This window comes from Drosophila hydei, unplaced genomic scaffold (assembly GCF_003285905.1).
Source record: "Drosophila hydei strain 15085-1641.00,03,60 unplaced genomic scaffold, DhydRS2 tig00000358-arrow-arrow-pilon, whole genome shotgun sequence".
Lineage (NCBI taxonomy): Eukaryota > Metazoa > Arthropoda > Insecta > Diptera > Drosophilidae > Drosophila > Drosophila hydei.
In genome coordinates, this window is record NW_022045716.1 from 810,090 (window position 1) to 825,170 (window position 15,081).

General features: G+C 42.7%; 2 protein-coding genes and 1 long non-coding RNA gene across 5 annotated transcripts in view; 2 read left to right on the forward strand and 1 right to left on the reverse strand.

Moving 5' to 3' along the window:
* The window catches only part of LOC111605416, a 96,586-nt gene extending 93,533 nt beyond the window's left edge, over nt 1-3,053 (reverse strand). The window contains exons 1-2 of one of the 2 annotated variants that reach the window (XM_023323926.2): nt 2,975-3,053; nt 172-502 (exon numbers count right to left, since the gene is read on the reverse strand). In XM_023323926.2, coding sequence (XP_023179694.2) covers nt 172-445 — 274 coding nt within the window. In that variant the 5' untranslated portion in view covers nt 446-502; nt 2,975-3,053. Of the gene's footprint in view, nt 1-171; nt 503-2,800; nt 2,929-2,974 lie in introns of those variants that run through there. The other variant, XM_023323935.2, reaches the window with a different exon arrangement.
* A 1,154-nt stretch (nt 3,054-4,207) lies between these two features.
* On the forward strand, nt 4,208-5,582 carry LOC111605515. 2 transcript variants are annotated; one of them, XR_002751806.2, is made up of 4 exons: nt 4,208-4,309; nt 4,437-4,517; nt 4,585-5,044; nt 5,107-5,582. It is a non-coding gene; the product is annotated as an uncharacterized LOC111605515 (long non-coding RNA). The 2 variants fall into 2 exon arrangements; XR_002751805.2 differs by lacking the exon at nt 4,208-4,309 and having other exon boundaries at nt 4,316-4,517.
* A 2,877-nt stretch (nt 5,583-8,459) lies between these two features.
* Nucleotides 8,460-13,840, forward strand: LOC111605398 (SET domain-containing protein SmydA-8). Its single transcript, XM_023323901.2, has 5 exons — nt 8,460-8,760; nt 10,770-11,767; nt 11,832-11,954; nt 13,205-13,398; nt 13,467-13,840. The coding sequence occupies exons 1-5, from the start codon at nt 8,743-8,745 to the stop codon at nt 13,688-13,690; spliced, it is 1,557 nt and encodes a 518-aa protein (XP_023179669.2). The 5' UTR covers nt 8,460-8,742; the 3' UTR covers nt 13,691-13,840.
* The last annotated feature ends 1,241 nt before the right edge of the window (nt 13,841-15,081 follow it).

Sequence of the window (15,081 nt, forward strand, 5' to 3'; positions counted from 1 at the left end):
CTCAGCCCAAAAAACTTTTCCTCTTCATTTTGCCGTCGTTTTCCAATTGGAATTTTCCCAATTGGATGTGCATGCGAAAGGTAATTCTATGAGAACAATATGTATCGATACTTCTCGACTTTCATAATCAATTTAAATTGCTTAGCTAATCGATAACATTCGATAACTCACCTCCACAGTGATCCTTGAAGTCGTCACAGCAGTCGCCCAGCTTGAGGCAGGCGTGATCGCAGTAGCATGGCTTATCGCTCAGATCCTCGATAATCGCATTGACCGGCGCCTTTTGCACCACGCACGAGGAGTCGCGACCGTTGCAACAGAGTTGGGCCTCGCGGCACGAACCGCCAGCTGCCAAAGGCAACAGCAGCAGCAGCCACACGCACCCGCCCAGCAGCGCCCATTTCGGCAGGTGGGCGTGGCACATGGCAAGCGAATTTTGTGACATTTTTTGCTTCAATTTGTTTCAATCAAAAGTTCTTCGATAACCGATATCAATAGTTCTCTGTAGACAGATGAATGGATATCATAAATGAATCAAGCTCGACTGACTGTGTGTGTGTGTGCGTGTGTATATGTGTATGTGCGTGTGTGTGTGTAGTGAGTGTAGAGTTTGCAAATGCAATTTACGCCCAAAAGCGGAAATTAAAACTAAAATTGAGTTATGGCAATTGTATGCCGCCATTGCAAGAGACAGAGAGAGAGACTCAACTATCGATAAGCGACAGAGGGGAAATGAGCATTGGAAGAAGATTGTGGATACAGAAATGGAGCGAGATGGAGGCCTTTTTGACTCACCGAATGCCAGAGCAATTAAAGCTGTATTTCACAATCATTTATTACCCTGTCGATCATTAAAGTGCGATATATATCGATAGTCAGTCGATAGAGAAAATAGTCATCAATTAAGAACTCTTCTGAATATTTATTTCTTAAAGTGAATAGATTTGAGTTAAAATAAGCAAAGTTTTGACATAACTTAATTTGAATAGCGCCATGTGCGATATACATCGATACAATAATACAAATATCGATTGGTAAATGGATGCTTTATGCAAAATTCAAGAATACTTGCTAATATGTGGCTTAATATTTTAGGCCCTGTAAATAGTTTTGTTCGATATATATCGATAAGAATAAGACTACAATAAGAGTTATCGAAAGTTCAACGATTAATGTTTTGAAACGGGCTTAGCTTGTATAAAACCAAAATGCTACAGGCTACGCTATATGCGATATTTATCGATTAAATAAATAAATTGATGAAGTTCTAGTCGGCTAATCAGTGTTTGCCTCTTGATACCCCGTAATTGCCTTCACAAATGGGGTCTATTGATATGTTAAGCGACTCCCAATTGGGCAAGCAAAAGCTCAAACTCTTTTGCATAAAATATTGAAGCAGATGGCAACAAAGGAGTCAGCGAAGGAGAAGACTCAATAGACAAAGGCGAATCGACGGTGAGGCAGGTGTGGTACAGCAGGCCAGGTGTAATAAAAAGGCAAAAAACAATTTCAATTTTCATAAATTGTTGCCGAAATCGTTAAGATATTATGATAATATATGAGCTGCTATGACAAGCTGACGAAATCAATGGACCGAGAGAAGGCAAATGCCAATGGAGATTCACATTAAAGATGGGATGTCTGCCACCCATCCAACCAGGCATCCAGCCAACTAGTAGAGAGCTCTTCTCTTTGAATAGTAGCATATCTTATTGGAGAGACATTTCCATCCATCTCTCGTTGTTGAGGAACTTCATCCAGACAAATGAGATTCGAGAAACCAACGAGCTATACCAAATTGTCACAGCTCATGAGGCGAGCCTAAGGAAGGAAGGCCGATTGAACACTCAAATCTGAATATGAATGAGAAATATATATAAAGACATATATATATATATATATATATATATATGTATAAATATATATGTTAGTATAAATGGAAATTTATTTGCATAAGAAAGCGATCTCTCATTTGAATTTGACGATAAAAAAATGTATTCGATTAAAAACTAATTTTCGATTTGTATGCGCCAGGTGAAGCGCACCTGAAGCGGCGGAAAAAAACTCAAGTGGACTGAGTCAGGAATGCACAACTCAAATTATGTGTGAATTTAATTCTGTTAACAATTGCAGGCTGCGTGTCAATAATGCTAAAAATTGTTCAATTTAATTACAGCAAATTTCAAAAATTTAATAAACTCCAATATATTTTTTACTAAGCCACGCAAATAATGAAGTTTGCCAGTTAGACAAGTTATCTACTCAGAACTCACATTCTGAGATTAATACACTCAATTACTTTCATTTACACTCATAACTCAGAGAATCACTCAACAAATGCTTCGATCACTGACTCATCATAAACTACTAGAAAAACTCGCATATGTGACTCAATTCAATGTAAACCCATAAAGAGACTCCGCAAAGACAAAACGCTCAAAGCAAACAAAAGAAAAAACCACGCAGCACAAATTCATTTTAAGCAATGCTTCGATCACACGCACAGAAAATTGAGTGTGGAATAAAAAATGCACTCAAAATGGTTAAAACACGCGCAGCTTTTTGCAGGTGCCGTTATTAAATTTACCGCAAAATGCCTAAAAATAGGCAGCAAAAAATGAACACAGTTTAAAGCGGGCCACAAAAGGAGAAAAACAAAATACAAAAACAACAACAATGAGAATGGCGGCACGCACACAGACAAAGAAAGCTAAATTTCCGCAATTTTTTTTTAAATGTGTGTCTGTGTGGTGTGTGTGTGTTAGCCAGGCGACATAAATGTTCTTAAATGATTAATAACTTTTGTCACTCCTTTCTCGCACTCGCGAATTTCGCTTGCTGCGGCGCGGTTTCAGTTTCACTTATCAACAAAAAAAAAATTAAAAAAAAATAACAACAATGACAACAATAAGGCAGCTGGTATAAGAGTCCAATAAGCGCCTTTTTGCTGGATCCACACGTGTGTATCGCTTACGTTACGTATTTACGCTATTTTCGAGCTAACTGGTAGATTACGGAAAGCGTACGACAAGTGCGAACACTACGAAAGCCGGTCGACGACTGTGCCAGCTGCTCTGCTGCGTGGTGAGTTATAAAGCAACACAAAACAGTGTCGCCTGTCGGCAGTCGCTCGTGCTTAGGCACTCAACCGCTCGGCTCGGCTGGTTCGAATCGTTGTTCCCGCCGCATCTCTTCTCGCTTCCTCTCGCCGTCGGTCGCCTCACTGCGTCTCTCGCAGCGTCTCGCCTTCTCTTTCATGGCGTCCCGTTTGAGTCACTATGTGGCTGAGCCGCTGCTTGACACGTGCAAAGCGCTTTGATTTGTTTGTTTTGAGTGGGCTTTGCTCAGTGTGCGGGATGGAGAGGAGCGAGGAGGGAACGCAAAGTCGCAGGCAAAAAAGCCGGCATAACGCCGTTACACTTGCATTTACCACCCCCCCTTCCCTTCACAAAAAAAAACAACAACAAAATTTAAAATGAAATAAAAGAAAACAATATAAAAAGAATTACACTCTGTGGTGAGTTTACGCCGCAGGCTAGCAGACAATAGCAATATTTACTCTAAAAGCCATCCACAGCGGAGTGTTTAAATCAATGTTATCACAAATACATACACCGCCAAATGCACACACACACATATTTGTCTTAAATTATATTACAAAATATAATTAAATATCGAAACTGCAATCACTGCTACGACTCTCCTTTTGCTTCGCGTCCACTGTCACTGTCTCGTTCTTTTTTTGTCTTCGATAGGTTTGGTCATATCATCAGCTGCTCTTCTTCTCGATTTATTGTGTGATCATTGTGGTTGTCTCACTCCTTCTTACAGTATATCAGAACGTCTAGCTTAAGTGCAGCCATCACAGTTTCTAGCCAACGGTACCTCTAAGACTCTGCACTTTGCCTTAGCCTGTCGCAGCAGCAGCAGGTCGTACTTATGATCGACCATTTTAACTTTAAAGCAACAGTTTTTTCAGGCCATTGCAATATTTTTACTTTCTCTCACTCGCACTCATTCACGGCTACTCAGTCAAGCTCGGGCTCGACAACTATCTCTCTATTAAAAAATCTTGTCGCTTATACTGTATATCGAAGCAAGCGTATTTGAAACGAAAAACTATTTTTATCTAGTAGGCATTATGGCCAAAGCATTAGGGGATACCCTAAGCCAAATTTTATTTTGTATTCATTCTGAATTTGGCTTTGCAGCATACAACAACCAAAATTTTTAAGTGAAAAAATGAAAAAGGAAAAAATGTTGTGAGAAAGCAGCAGCATTGTTTGTGAACAGCAACCAAAATTATCTAGTTGAGTGAAAACACAGTTAGAAAATTTTATCGAAAATGCAGTGTAAAAAAATTAAAATTTTTAAAAATAAATTTTGTTAATTGTTTCAAGATCTAAACTCTATTTATTCCTAACGGAACATTCTAGCCTTAAAGGAGATGCAAACATAAAAAATTCTCATACATAGGGGTATGCACCCCTCAGGAAAGCCCCAAAAAAATAACATAGGTAAGTAAACAAAAGCCAAGAGGAAAACTGAACCGAGCCAGGCTAGACTTAAATTCTTCCTTTGAAGGAACAAATGCCCACAGAAAACTAGAAAAATAAATGGAAAATGCTAAAAAGAAAAAGTATTTGATAACTATTTGAATTCCATAACACTTCCTCAAATCCATATAATCATGATTGAAATGAATACGCATCAGTTGCGCAGCTACAGTCCGAAGTCCAAATAACTTTTCCACACGACTTTCGAGAACAAGAAATACCAATTTTGTGTCAAGACAAAGGAATCGTCAGTACACAAAGTAACGGAATATTGGAAACGATGAATCACGGATTAACGATGAAATACACGCACAAATCAATCAAATCACGAAACACCTCTAACCCACCCCAACCCAATCACCAGTCACCATACAAGCCGCACATGTTCCACTATTAATTCGCGTGCCACGTGACGCTGCATGTTTTCTGTTCGTGCGGTTCACGTGCGCACGGCGAATTTGCCATCACTAATCGTTCGTAAAGAGAAGGTAAGCTTTACGTCACGCAGTTGCGGAACAATTCACAGTGAATTCTAACGTTATAATTACAGTTACTCGGCCAATGCGATTTCAAGCTTACGGTACCGCGACCGCATCAACTCTACACTCCCCCTCCCCCTCCATGTTCACTCACACAATGAACACATAACACAACACCACGACCACCATACTTCTATACACACACACACACACACACACACACACACACACACACACACACACACCTACACGCACACGAATGTAGACTTTACCAAGGGTGTACACTGTCGTAGCATACCATAAAATCGTCAAATGATTGTTAAACAAAACAAATGTTCCCGTCCAATAAGAATACCTTAACTCAAACCTCTCTTCGTTTCTTCAAGCAAGCAGGCATAAGCAATTTCGTACATCCCGAGGTCGGCGCGTAGGATTTGCGTACTTGAAAGCGACATTGGCCCATCCGGTTTGCTGCACTTGTCAATCGTTTGAACTATATGCTTAACTTTCAAAATATATATATACAACACGACTTGTATTCAAAGTACGAGAATTGCCTCTTCATTTCCACACTCTGCTGGGTCTGGTGCATGGGATGGGTGTACAATGGGCTGGGTGAGTGCCTAGTGTAATAATTAGTGCAGCTTCAGTCTCCGATGTGTACCGGGATGCGCACACGAGGGTCATTCGAACTAGTGTGTATCGAGAGGGAATAGAATGGTAAAGAATTAGATTTCAGAGGAAGAAAATCGAACGGATATAGGCAGAGAGGGCAGCTAGAGATGGAAGGTGATAGAGATGGGTGGAGATGATCATGGGTGGAGAAATAGCAAACTACAAAGGCACAGGAATCATAGCTAAAGAGGGGAGAGAATGCTATAGAGGGGAGAGCAAAATAGAAGCGAAGATATTCAAATTGTGAAATAAAACTGAAGAGCTAGAGAGATGTCCACAATTGATGGATCGACCCTTGCTAGCGACTTACCCACTTGGACTTGGCATCAGCTCTATTCGGGCATTGGACGTCGGAGCGTAGGCGAGGCATGTGGCAACGAGCCTGGCAATGGGCAGACAATGGGTTAAGTTGACACAGTTTCATATTCATAGATTGCGAGACGGACAGTTGCGGGCAGAGAGAGAGGGAAACAGGAGCGGGACGAGCAAGAGGAAGCGAGTGACATTTATGCTGACACCAAAAATCATCATCATCATCAACAACAACAGCAGAAAAGCAGGCAGCCACGCCCCACTCGCACTACGCCCAACGCCCATCGCCCACTGCTGCTGCTGCTGCTGCTTGGAAACTTGACTCGCAAATATTTGCGAACTAGGCAAACTTGTGGGTCGCAACTGCGCTCGGCTGTGGCGGTGGGGGCGTGGCAGCCGAGAGGTGTCGCCTGCGTTGTGTTTCCGCTCCAGATCATAAACAAAGCGAAAGCGAGTGCCAATACGAGTTATGCACATTTCATGTCTCATGTTCCTAGTCCCATGTTCCATTCCCGCCCGTTCCGCCAGCAACACCTGACACACAGCAGCGGAACACCCGCTGGCATTTGCCATCGCATACTTTTGGGCTCCCCATTTCTGTCTGGTTGTTGTTGTTGCCGTTCCCAATGGCAGCAACAATTAAAAGCAGCTGCCGCAACTTGCTTGGCAGCAGGCTGTGTACGACCAGCAGATGCCCTGTAAGGGCATTAGCCGCAAGGAAAATGCTTTCCAATTGGAATGCAGATGATATCCGACTAGGAAATACCCTCAAAGCCAGCAGAAAACCTAAGTGCAGCTCAAAGATCATACTCTTAAGCGGATTATCTTCAATCTGAATACTCCAGTTGGATTTTTACCGTTTCACAGAAAAGTTTAATATATTCGACCAAGTAATACCCTGTAAGTATCAAGAGATTCACCTGGTGTTCTCATATAATGTTCTAGTTCCAAACCCATTTCACTGAGTGCAGGTACTGGAAACAGAGTGAATTCGACTCTGCAATACCCTGTACTTTGCTATTTAAGCTATATACACTCGGAATAGCAATATGCTCGATTTCTAATTAGCGTAAAATCCCAAAAATATCTTCATTCCGAAAATATGGTAGACTCGACTAGACAATACCCTGTAAGCAGCGAAAAACCTCATGGGACTTGCATGATATACTCTAAAAATCAATGCCTGCTCGACTAGGCAATACCCTGTAATCAATTTGTCTGCCTAAGACATTTTATTATTTTCCAATGGGAACGCTCAGTGCCAATTGGAATTCTAATATGCTCCATGCCATTGTTCTAACAGGGTATTTAGCAATTGGCCAGCGGCTGAATTTTGACAACTAATTGAAATGCCCCAGTTTTGCATACTAAAAAACAAATATGTTAAAGTGCAGAGAGAGAGGGAGAGGGAGAGAGAGAGAGAGAGAGAGAGAGAGAGAGAGAGAGAGAGAGAGAGAGAGAGAGAGAGAGAGATGATGCATTTAATATGTGACCTGCAACATTTTTTGGACACAATTCTCATCAGTTTTACCTTAGCTTTCGCCTGCTAAAAAAGTTGCTCGGAAAAGCAATTTGTTTTAGTTGTCCACAAATTGGATTTTCATATTTTTCATAGAGCTTCAAGCAAATGTTTCATTTGATTCGACAATGAAATTATTAGATACAAATGCAATAGCCGAGAATGTTGCTTACGCTTATTCACATGCGTAGAGGGTGTTCCAGTCAACTAATCACATATCATTTTTACAGGGTATTTAATTTCACTTAGTCTTCGACACCCATGCTGACTATTAAGTCTACTCTATTTACAGGGTATGTCAATTCAATCATGTTGAAATTAAATCATAAGTGCATATACCTTTGTGGGAACTTTTCAATTTTCTAGGGTATACTTATGTACGTCTAGCGAATACTCAAGATGCGTGATATATTTACAGGGTATCTCTTATTTAATCACAATCCCACGATCATATGCTTAGTACTTCATATGTCAGTCAGAGGTCTTCCGCTTTACAGGGTATAACCAAATACATACACTTGAAGTCAACTCCAGATGCATACACAATTTACAGGGTATTTCATATGCAGTCCTACCTTAAGCCCAGCCAATGTTACCTTAGCCAACCAGAGTTTACAGGGTATGCGACTCGACTGCAGGTCACAGCTAGGCCAAAGGGGGCGGCGGCAGGGGCGTGACAGCTAAGGAAATTCCAAATATCCAAATATCCAAAAGCAAAAGCCAAACACAAATTTTTATTTCAATATCTTGGGAAATTTATAAATAACAACAAAATTCATATGAGAGATGGCTGAGTGTGATGTGATGAGCAGAGTATATATGTGTGTGTGCGTGTGTGTGTGTGCCAACTGTTGAATCTGAGCCAAATGCCGCAGACTTCGACGACAAATTCGACAGTTGCAATTCGTGTGCCGCGGCTCGAACAACGCGAACCCAAAGCCAAAATAAACTTTATTCTCGTTGTTGTTGTTGCTGTTGTTTTTTTGTTAATGTGATAAATGTTGTTGTTGTTTTGTGAATGTGTTTCCTTGATTATTCCAGGCCATTTAAATGGCTGTAATCAAGTGATCACTTGTTAAACACATCGATTAAAAAATCTTTCATGGCATAAAAAAGAAAAACTGTTATCAATTAAAAGCAATTTAAACGTTAATCGCTACTGCCACAGGAAACGGGAAGAACGGGAGCAAGAACAAGCGAAATGCCAGCCAAAAAAAAAGTAAACATAATTGCCAGAGTTTTACAGGGTATACGAGTGGGCTGAGTGGGCTGGGGCGAGTTCGACTCGCAGCATAATTAAAAATTCATTTAAAACTGAATAAATATAGGAATATTACATGTGACTGTGTGTGTGTGTGTGTGAGTGACATGTAAGTGTGTGTGTGTGTAGATACATAAATATACATATGTGTGTGTGCGTGTGTGTAAGCACTTTAATGGCTGCTCCCAACTGAAAAGGCAAACAGAAAAAGCAATCAAAAAATTTGATTCCTTTTCTTTTTTTTTTTTAATTTTTTTATTTTAAATTTCTTTTTTTGTTAGTTTAAAAAATGGTGTTAATAATTCAAATAAATTCTATAAATATTTTTCTCTAATAAATTCAAATCAAAATTTTCTAATGCAAAATTCAAGAAACCGAAAATCGTGCCACACTTTGTGGGATGCCCCCAATTCGCAGTGGGGCGTGGCTGGCAGTGGGGGCTTGGGGTGCGTTCTCTAGCCATCTATCTTTAGAGCGCGCACTGTCTCAGCAGACGCGACCTATAAATAAACGTCAAATACAACCGAAATATGCGTCGCTCGATCGTCTCTGGTTCCTCTAATAAAATCGAAATATTTCTGGGTTGCTCTTCACTCTTCTTCTTGCTTATAGTTTCATATGAATATATCAAAATCATTGCAAAAATAAGCCAATTCTAATGTTATCCGCAACAAGTATCCATCAGAGGACGAAGATCAAGAAAACAAGTTTGAAATGACTGAAGAAACTAATAATTAATGATAATGATAATGATAATGAATGATGATAATGAGTGATGATGAGTGATGATAATGATAATGAATGATAATGAATGATAATGAGTGATGATAATGAGTGATGATGCTCACCGCGTGCTGCTCCTGCTCCTGCTCCTGCGTGCTGCTCCTGCGTGCTGCTCCTGCTCCTGCGTGCTGCTCCTGCTCCTGCCTCCTGCTCCTGCGTGCTGCTCCTGCGTGCTGCTCCTGCTCCTGCTCCTGCCTCCTCCTCCTGCGTGCTGCTCCTGCTCCTGCTCCTGCCTCCTCCTCCTGCGTGCTGCTGCTCCTGCGTGCTGCTCCTGCTCCTGCGTGCTGCTCCTGCTCCTGCGTGCTGCTCCTGCGTGCTGCTCCTGCTCCTGCTCCTGCCTCCTCCTCCTGCGTGCTGCTGCTGCTCCTGCGTGATGATAATGATAATGAGTGATGATAATGATAATGAGTGATGATAATGAGTGATGATAATGATAATGACACAGAATAATAACAATGATAATGAGTGATACATTATGAATGATGACAATGATAATGAATGATAATAAATGAGTTATGTTAATAATAATGATAATGAATGAAAGTGAATGATGGATACTGAATGATGCTAATGAAAATGTGAATAAATATTGATAATAATGAGGATAAAGAATGATGAATGATGAGGATGACAGCTGATAATCATAATAATAATGACAGAGAATGATCAGAAGAATTAGACTTGGACAAGTGCTGAGCATAGGCTAATTAGAATGACGTAGATAGATACAGATGGAGTGCAAGATGCGCAAGATGATGACATTAAGCTTCCGGGGCTATTAGTCAATTAAGACCGAACTTTCTCAAGCTTACATTAGTCGAGCCATAGATGTGAGCTGGCAACAGAATGCTGGTGCAGCAGCTGGCAACATCTGGTGCAGAGACCGTTGTAACGTTGTTGTGCACCTGTTGAGGTGCGCGCACTCCCATCGTTTGAGGCATTTAACGTTGAGTGTCTTTTAATTGCCAGCTGTTGACAGGCAGAGGAAGCGACATAGCTATACTCAGCACCCGCTTCGCCTCTTCGCCTGTCCGTCTCTCCGCCGACCTCTGTCTGTCGAGATTCAAGCATCGGGCCGTGTGATTAATGAGCCATGGACTCGGAATATGCCAGAGCAATTAGAATACAATTAGCAGCGCCACTAATGAGCAGACATTTCCCCTCCACTTTCGTTCTTTTTGCAGACGAGGCGCCAGCAGAGGCAACAGCAGGCGGGCGCTAAGGAGCAGCTGAAGGAGTCGGCGCCAGCTTATCGAGTGGAGCACTCGGAGCTCTACGGGCGCTATTTGGTGGCCAATCGTACGCTGGCTGCTGGCGAGCAGCTCATCCGAGAGCAGCCGCTGGCAATCGGGCCATGCGTTAGCTGCGAACCCGTCTGCCTGGGCTGCTACCAGCCGGTCCAATTGGGGCCGGAGCAATGCCGTTGCCAGGGCTGCGGCTGGCCACTGTGCGACGCCAACTGTCGAGGACTCGGCCAGGGCAATGGACACAGTCGCGAGGAATGCGAACTCTATGGCCAGCAGCGCGCGCAGGCAGCTGACCTGCTCAAGCTGAACGCCTCACCCGACGCGGTGCGCGATCTCTACGAACTGGTCCTGATCGTGCGCATTTTGCTGATGCGAAAACACCAACCGGAGCAATACGCCAAGATACGGCTGATGGAATCGCACACAGAGCTAAGGCGCGAGAATCTCACGCTCTGGCAGCACTACGAGAAGAAGGTTGTGAGACGACTGCTCGACGATTGGCAGCTGACCGGCGAGCTGGGCGAGCTGGAGCCAGCGGAGCTGCACGAGATCTGTGGCATTTTGGATGTGAACTGCTTTGAGATTGGGCAACGAGGGGGCAAGGCGCGTACGCTATATCCGAGCGCCTTTCTGCTCGCGCACGACTGTCGACCTAACACATCGCACACGGACGATCCTCAGAACTATTCGATTATCTTGCGGACGTCTCGATCGGTGCGCGAGCAGGAGACGCTGACGCTCAGTTATGCGTATACGCTGCAGGGCACCTTGAAGCGTCGCACCTTCATACAGGGAGGCAAGCTGTTCTGGTGCCAGTGCCAGCGCTGTGCCGATCCCCGTGAGCTGGGCAGCGACTGCAGCGACCTCGTCTGCAAAATCTGTCGAACAGGCAACATTCGAGCCACAGAGCCGCTCAAGCAGGACGCTGACTGGGCGTAAGTAAGGATCAACTCCATCTGATTGCCCTTCCTCTAAAGCTTCGCTCTCTTCCCACTTCAGCTGCGATCACTGTGCCCATCGCATCGACTCGGTTCAGCTGGAGCGTCTCTTAGACAGCATCAACGATGATCTCGAGTCCATCGATGTCCACGACATTCCCGCCTTGGAGAACTTTCTCATACGGTGAGTCCCTCGATCCCCTTCGCCCAGCGAAGCCCATCCAATAATATTCATGGCTCTTCAACTTCTAACTTCTTTGAGTATTTCTCAGCATTCTTCAATATTAACTTTAACAGCAATTTCAGCAGCTTCGTTAACTTATCTAAAAATCAATGACAACTCACACACTGCAGACATTTGCCGGCGGCTACTTCCCTCGACTCTCATCAGCCTAATACAACTTCTAATATCTTACAGACTTTCTGCTTGAGAGACTTTCGGCTGTTGTCAATCATGTAGACCATTGATGCCTGCTTAGTTCAAAGGGATTGAATACCTTGTCAATCAGTCAGTCAGAGCTTTAGAATCAGTCAAGCAATCACAAAGTCCACCTGAGGCAGAACAAAGTTGATCAATCAGTCTCTTAAATCGTCAATCACTGATACAAGATCAGTAAGTCGGTCGTCAATCATTCGGTCAATCACTGATACGAAATTAATAAGTCAGTCAATCAGTAAATCGATTTGTCAATCGATCAGTCGATCAATCAATCAATCACATACAAGATCAGTAAGTCGGTCAATCAGTCAACTAAGTCGTCAATCATTCAGTCAATCACTGATACGAAATTAATAAGTCAGTTAATCAGTTAATCGATCGATCGATCAATCAATCAATCACTGATACAAGATCAGTAAGTCGGTCAATCAGTCAATCAATCAATCAATGTTATTACAAGATCAGTAAGTCGGTCAGTCAGTGATATAAGACAAAACAAAGTTGATCAATCAGTTATTTAAAACGTCAATCAATTAGTCAATCACTGATTTAAGGCAAACCCAATTTGATCCATCAGTCAAACCGTTAGTCAATCATTCAGTCAGTCAATGGGACAAGTTCAATCAGTCAATTTATAACTGATCCAAGTAAATCAGTGTATATAGAGTACCCTGTGTCATAGACAACTCATGACTGACCATGATTGATCACTGAGTCCACAAGAGCTGGAAGAAGGAAAGTATTGCAAACAGCTTGTTTTATGATACATGGAAGACGTATGAGTTATAAGAAACCTTCTGCTTTGTGATTGAAGGGAAGTTTTTCTCTCTCTCTTTCTCCCTTTCTCTCTCTCACTCGGATCGTTTAATAAAGATTCTTACTAACTACATATACTTGCGCTAGTCCGCCTCACGGTTTGTATCAGCAGCATTTGGGTCAAGGACGACTCTGCTTTTGATTGATTGATTGAAACGATTCGATTGTCCTATTTGTAGATATCGCGAAGTGCTGCGCCCCAATCATTATCTCTTGCTGTCCGCCAAGTACTCGCTGTGCCAGATCTACGGCCGCATCGAGGGCTACCTGCTGCCACAGCTGTCTCCGCAGGACATTGAGCGCAAGGAGCGCTATTGCCGTGACTTCCTGGCTGTCATCGATATACTCGAACCGGGTCTAACCCGACTGCGTGGTGAGTATGCTGAAGGACCCAAGACTCCAAGGATCTATCTATAATAAAATGCTCTTCGACTCCTGCAGGTCTCATCATGTACGAGCTGCATGCCCCGATCATGGTGCTCGCTCAGCTGGGCATGCAGAGCGGTCAAATGTCTCGCCAGGAGTTTCAGCGGCGCATCAAGGAGGTGGTGCGGCTGCTTAAAGAGAGCGCACACATCCTGCAGCTGGAACCGCCCGGTTCCAGCGAGCACGAAATGGGCCTAGCCGCAGCTGATGCGCTAGCCAAAATCAATGGACAACTGTAGATCAGAAGAGCAATCACGACTCTCAGTTGAAGAAGCCTAATGGAATTTTGTGGACTGCAAAGCTGGGCACAGCTAAAGCTGGCATACATCATGAAACCGAAAGGATTATACAAGGACTATACGTATATATAAATAATAATATTGTTAGAATCGAACAAAGTTTTGAAAAGACTTAAAATTATATAAGATTTGGTCGTATTTCAATTTAAAGACTGTTCCTAATGGATACTTTATATCTTATGGCAAGATCTAGATATCTGCCGATGGGCACACTCTATATAGTGGATCTAGTAAGACGGTCTGATTCGCTGTTGGCCTGTAAAGTTCAGTCTAAGTCACTCACTCTCTACTCCTGCGCTTTCGTGGACTTGTAATACGCGTATACCTCCATAACAATCTCTGAGAAAAACTTCAGCGGCGGGTAACAATTTTTAATTAGCCAACATTTTGCTTGGAGACTCGTTCCATTATCTCCATCAAATCGAAATGGCGAAACTGTAATCTCGTCTGTCGTCTTTTGTTTTTCTTTTTTTCTCCTTGCTCCTTGCTTTGCCTTTGTATTCGCTTCGCAACAAAATTTTGTAAGAGTGACCGACTAGACGCTACCTTACGAAATATCGTAACTCGAGTACTTTAAGAACTAGATATACAAAACATTGTATGGAGCTGTTCACAGCTTATAAGCAGCTGCATACCCAATTTAATGGATTTGATACTTGTAGATCTCGAGTTAGGCTGAGGTAACTCAGTTGAAAAAGAAGATAGCTAAAAAAAGATTTATCTGAATGATTTACATAATTAACGAGAAGTTATATATTCAATTTCGTATCTTCAACTCTTATACTTCCCGAGTTATGCCGAAGGGGCCACCTCTAAAAGGTATCTATTCTATAAAAGTACAGTTTCAAATTCAAATATAATTTACTCGCAGCCACAAACTGAATTGGACCTGTAGCTCTTATAGCTCTCGAGCTCTGCTTGAGAAGGCAAGTGCGAATCGATATTTATCGGTTTCATTAGAAAATTAGCATCGATTGAGCTTCATCTCCAGTCCGTCACATACACACCCTTAGTATCAGCATACTCCTTTCGTGCAGCTGCGATGAGCGCTCTGCAAAAGTTTGAGTTCAACTCGGTTCAATTCAGGGTTCAGCTGGGCGAATCTTTCGGAGTTAAACTAATTGCGGAAACTCTGAGCGACAACAGCGCAGCGGAAGTGGACGCAGCTGCCACGCCCCCACTCCCCGCAGCTCGGCCATTTGTGCTTCGCATTTTTGCATTGATAGCTGACAGCAAGTTGAATGCTTATCGCAGTGTTAATTAATGCGTAGTTTTGCCACGTTGATATGGCAACGCCCAGCAGCCCAGCAGCCCAGCTCTGGCAACGCTAT

What these genes read in the sequence shown, in the direction of transcription:
- LOC111605398 (XM_023323901.2), top strand. An exon ending in TTGGAGAACTTTCTCATACG is followed by an intron (nt 11,955 to 13,204) that starts GTGAGTCCCTCG and finishes TCCTATTTGTAG; the next exon opens with ATATCGCGAAGTGCTGCGCC. An exon ending in GGGTCTAACCCGACTGCGTG is followed by an intron (nt 13,399 to 13,466) that starts GTGAGTATGCTG and finishes CGACTCCTGCAG; the next exon opens with GTCTCATCATGTACGAGCTG.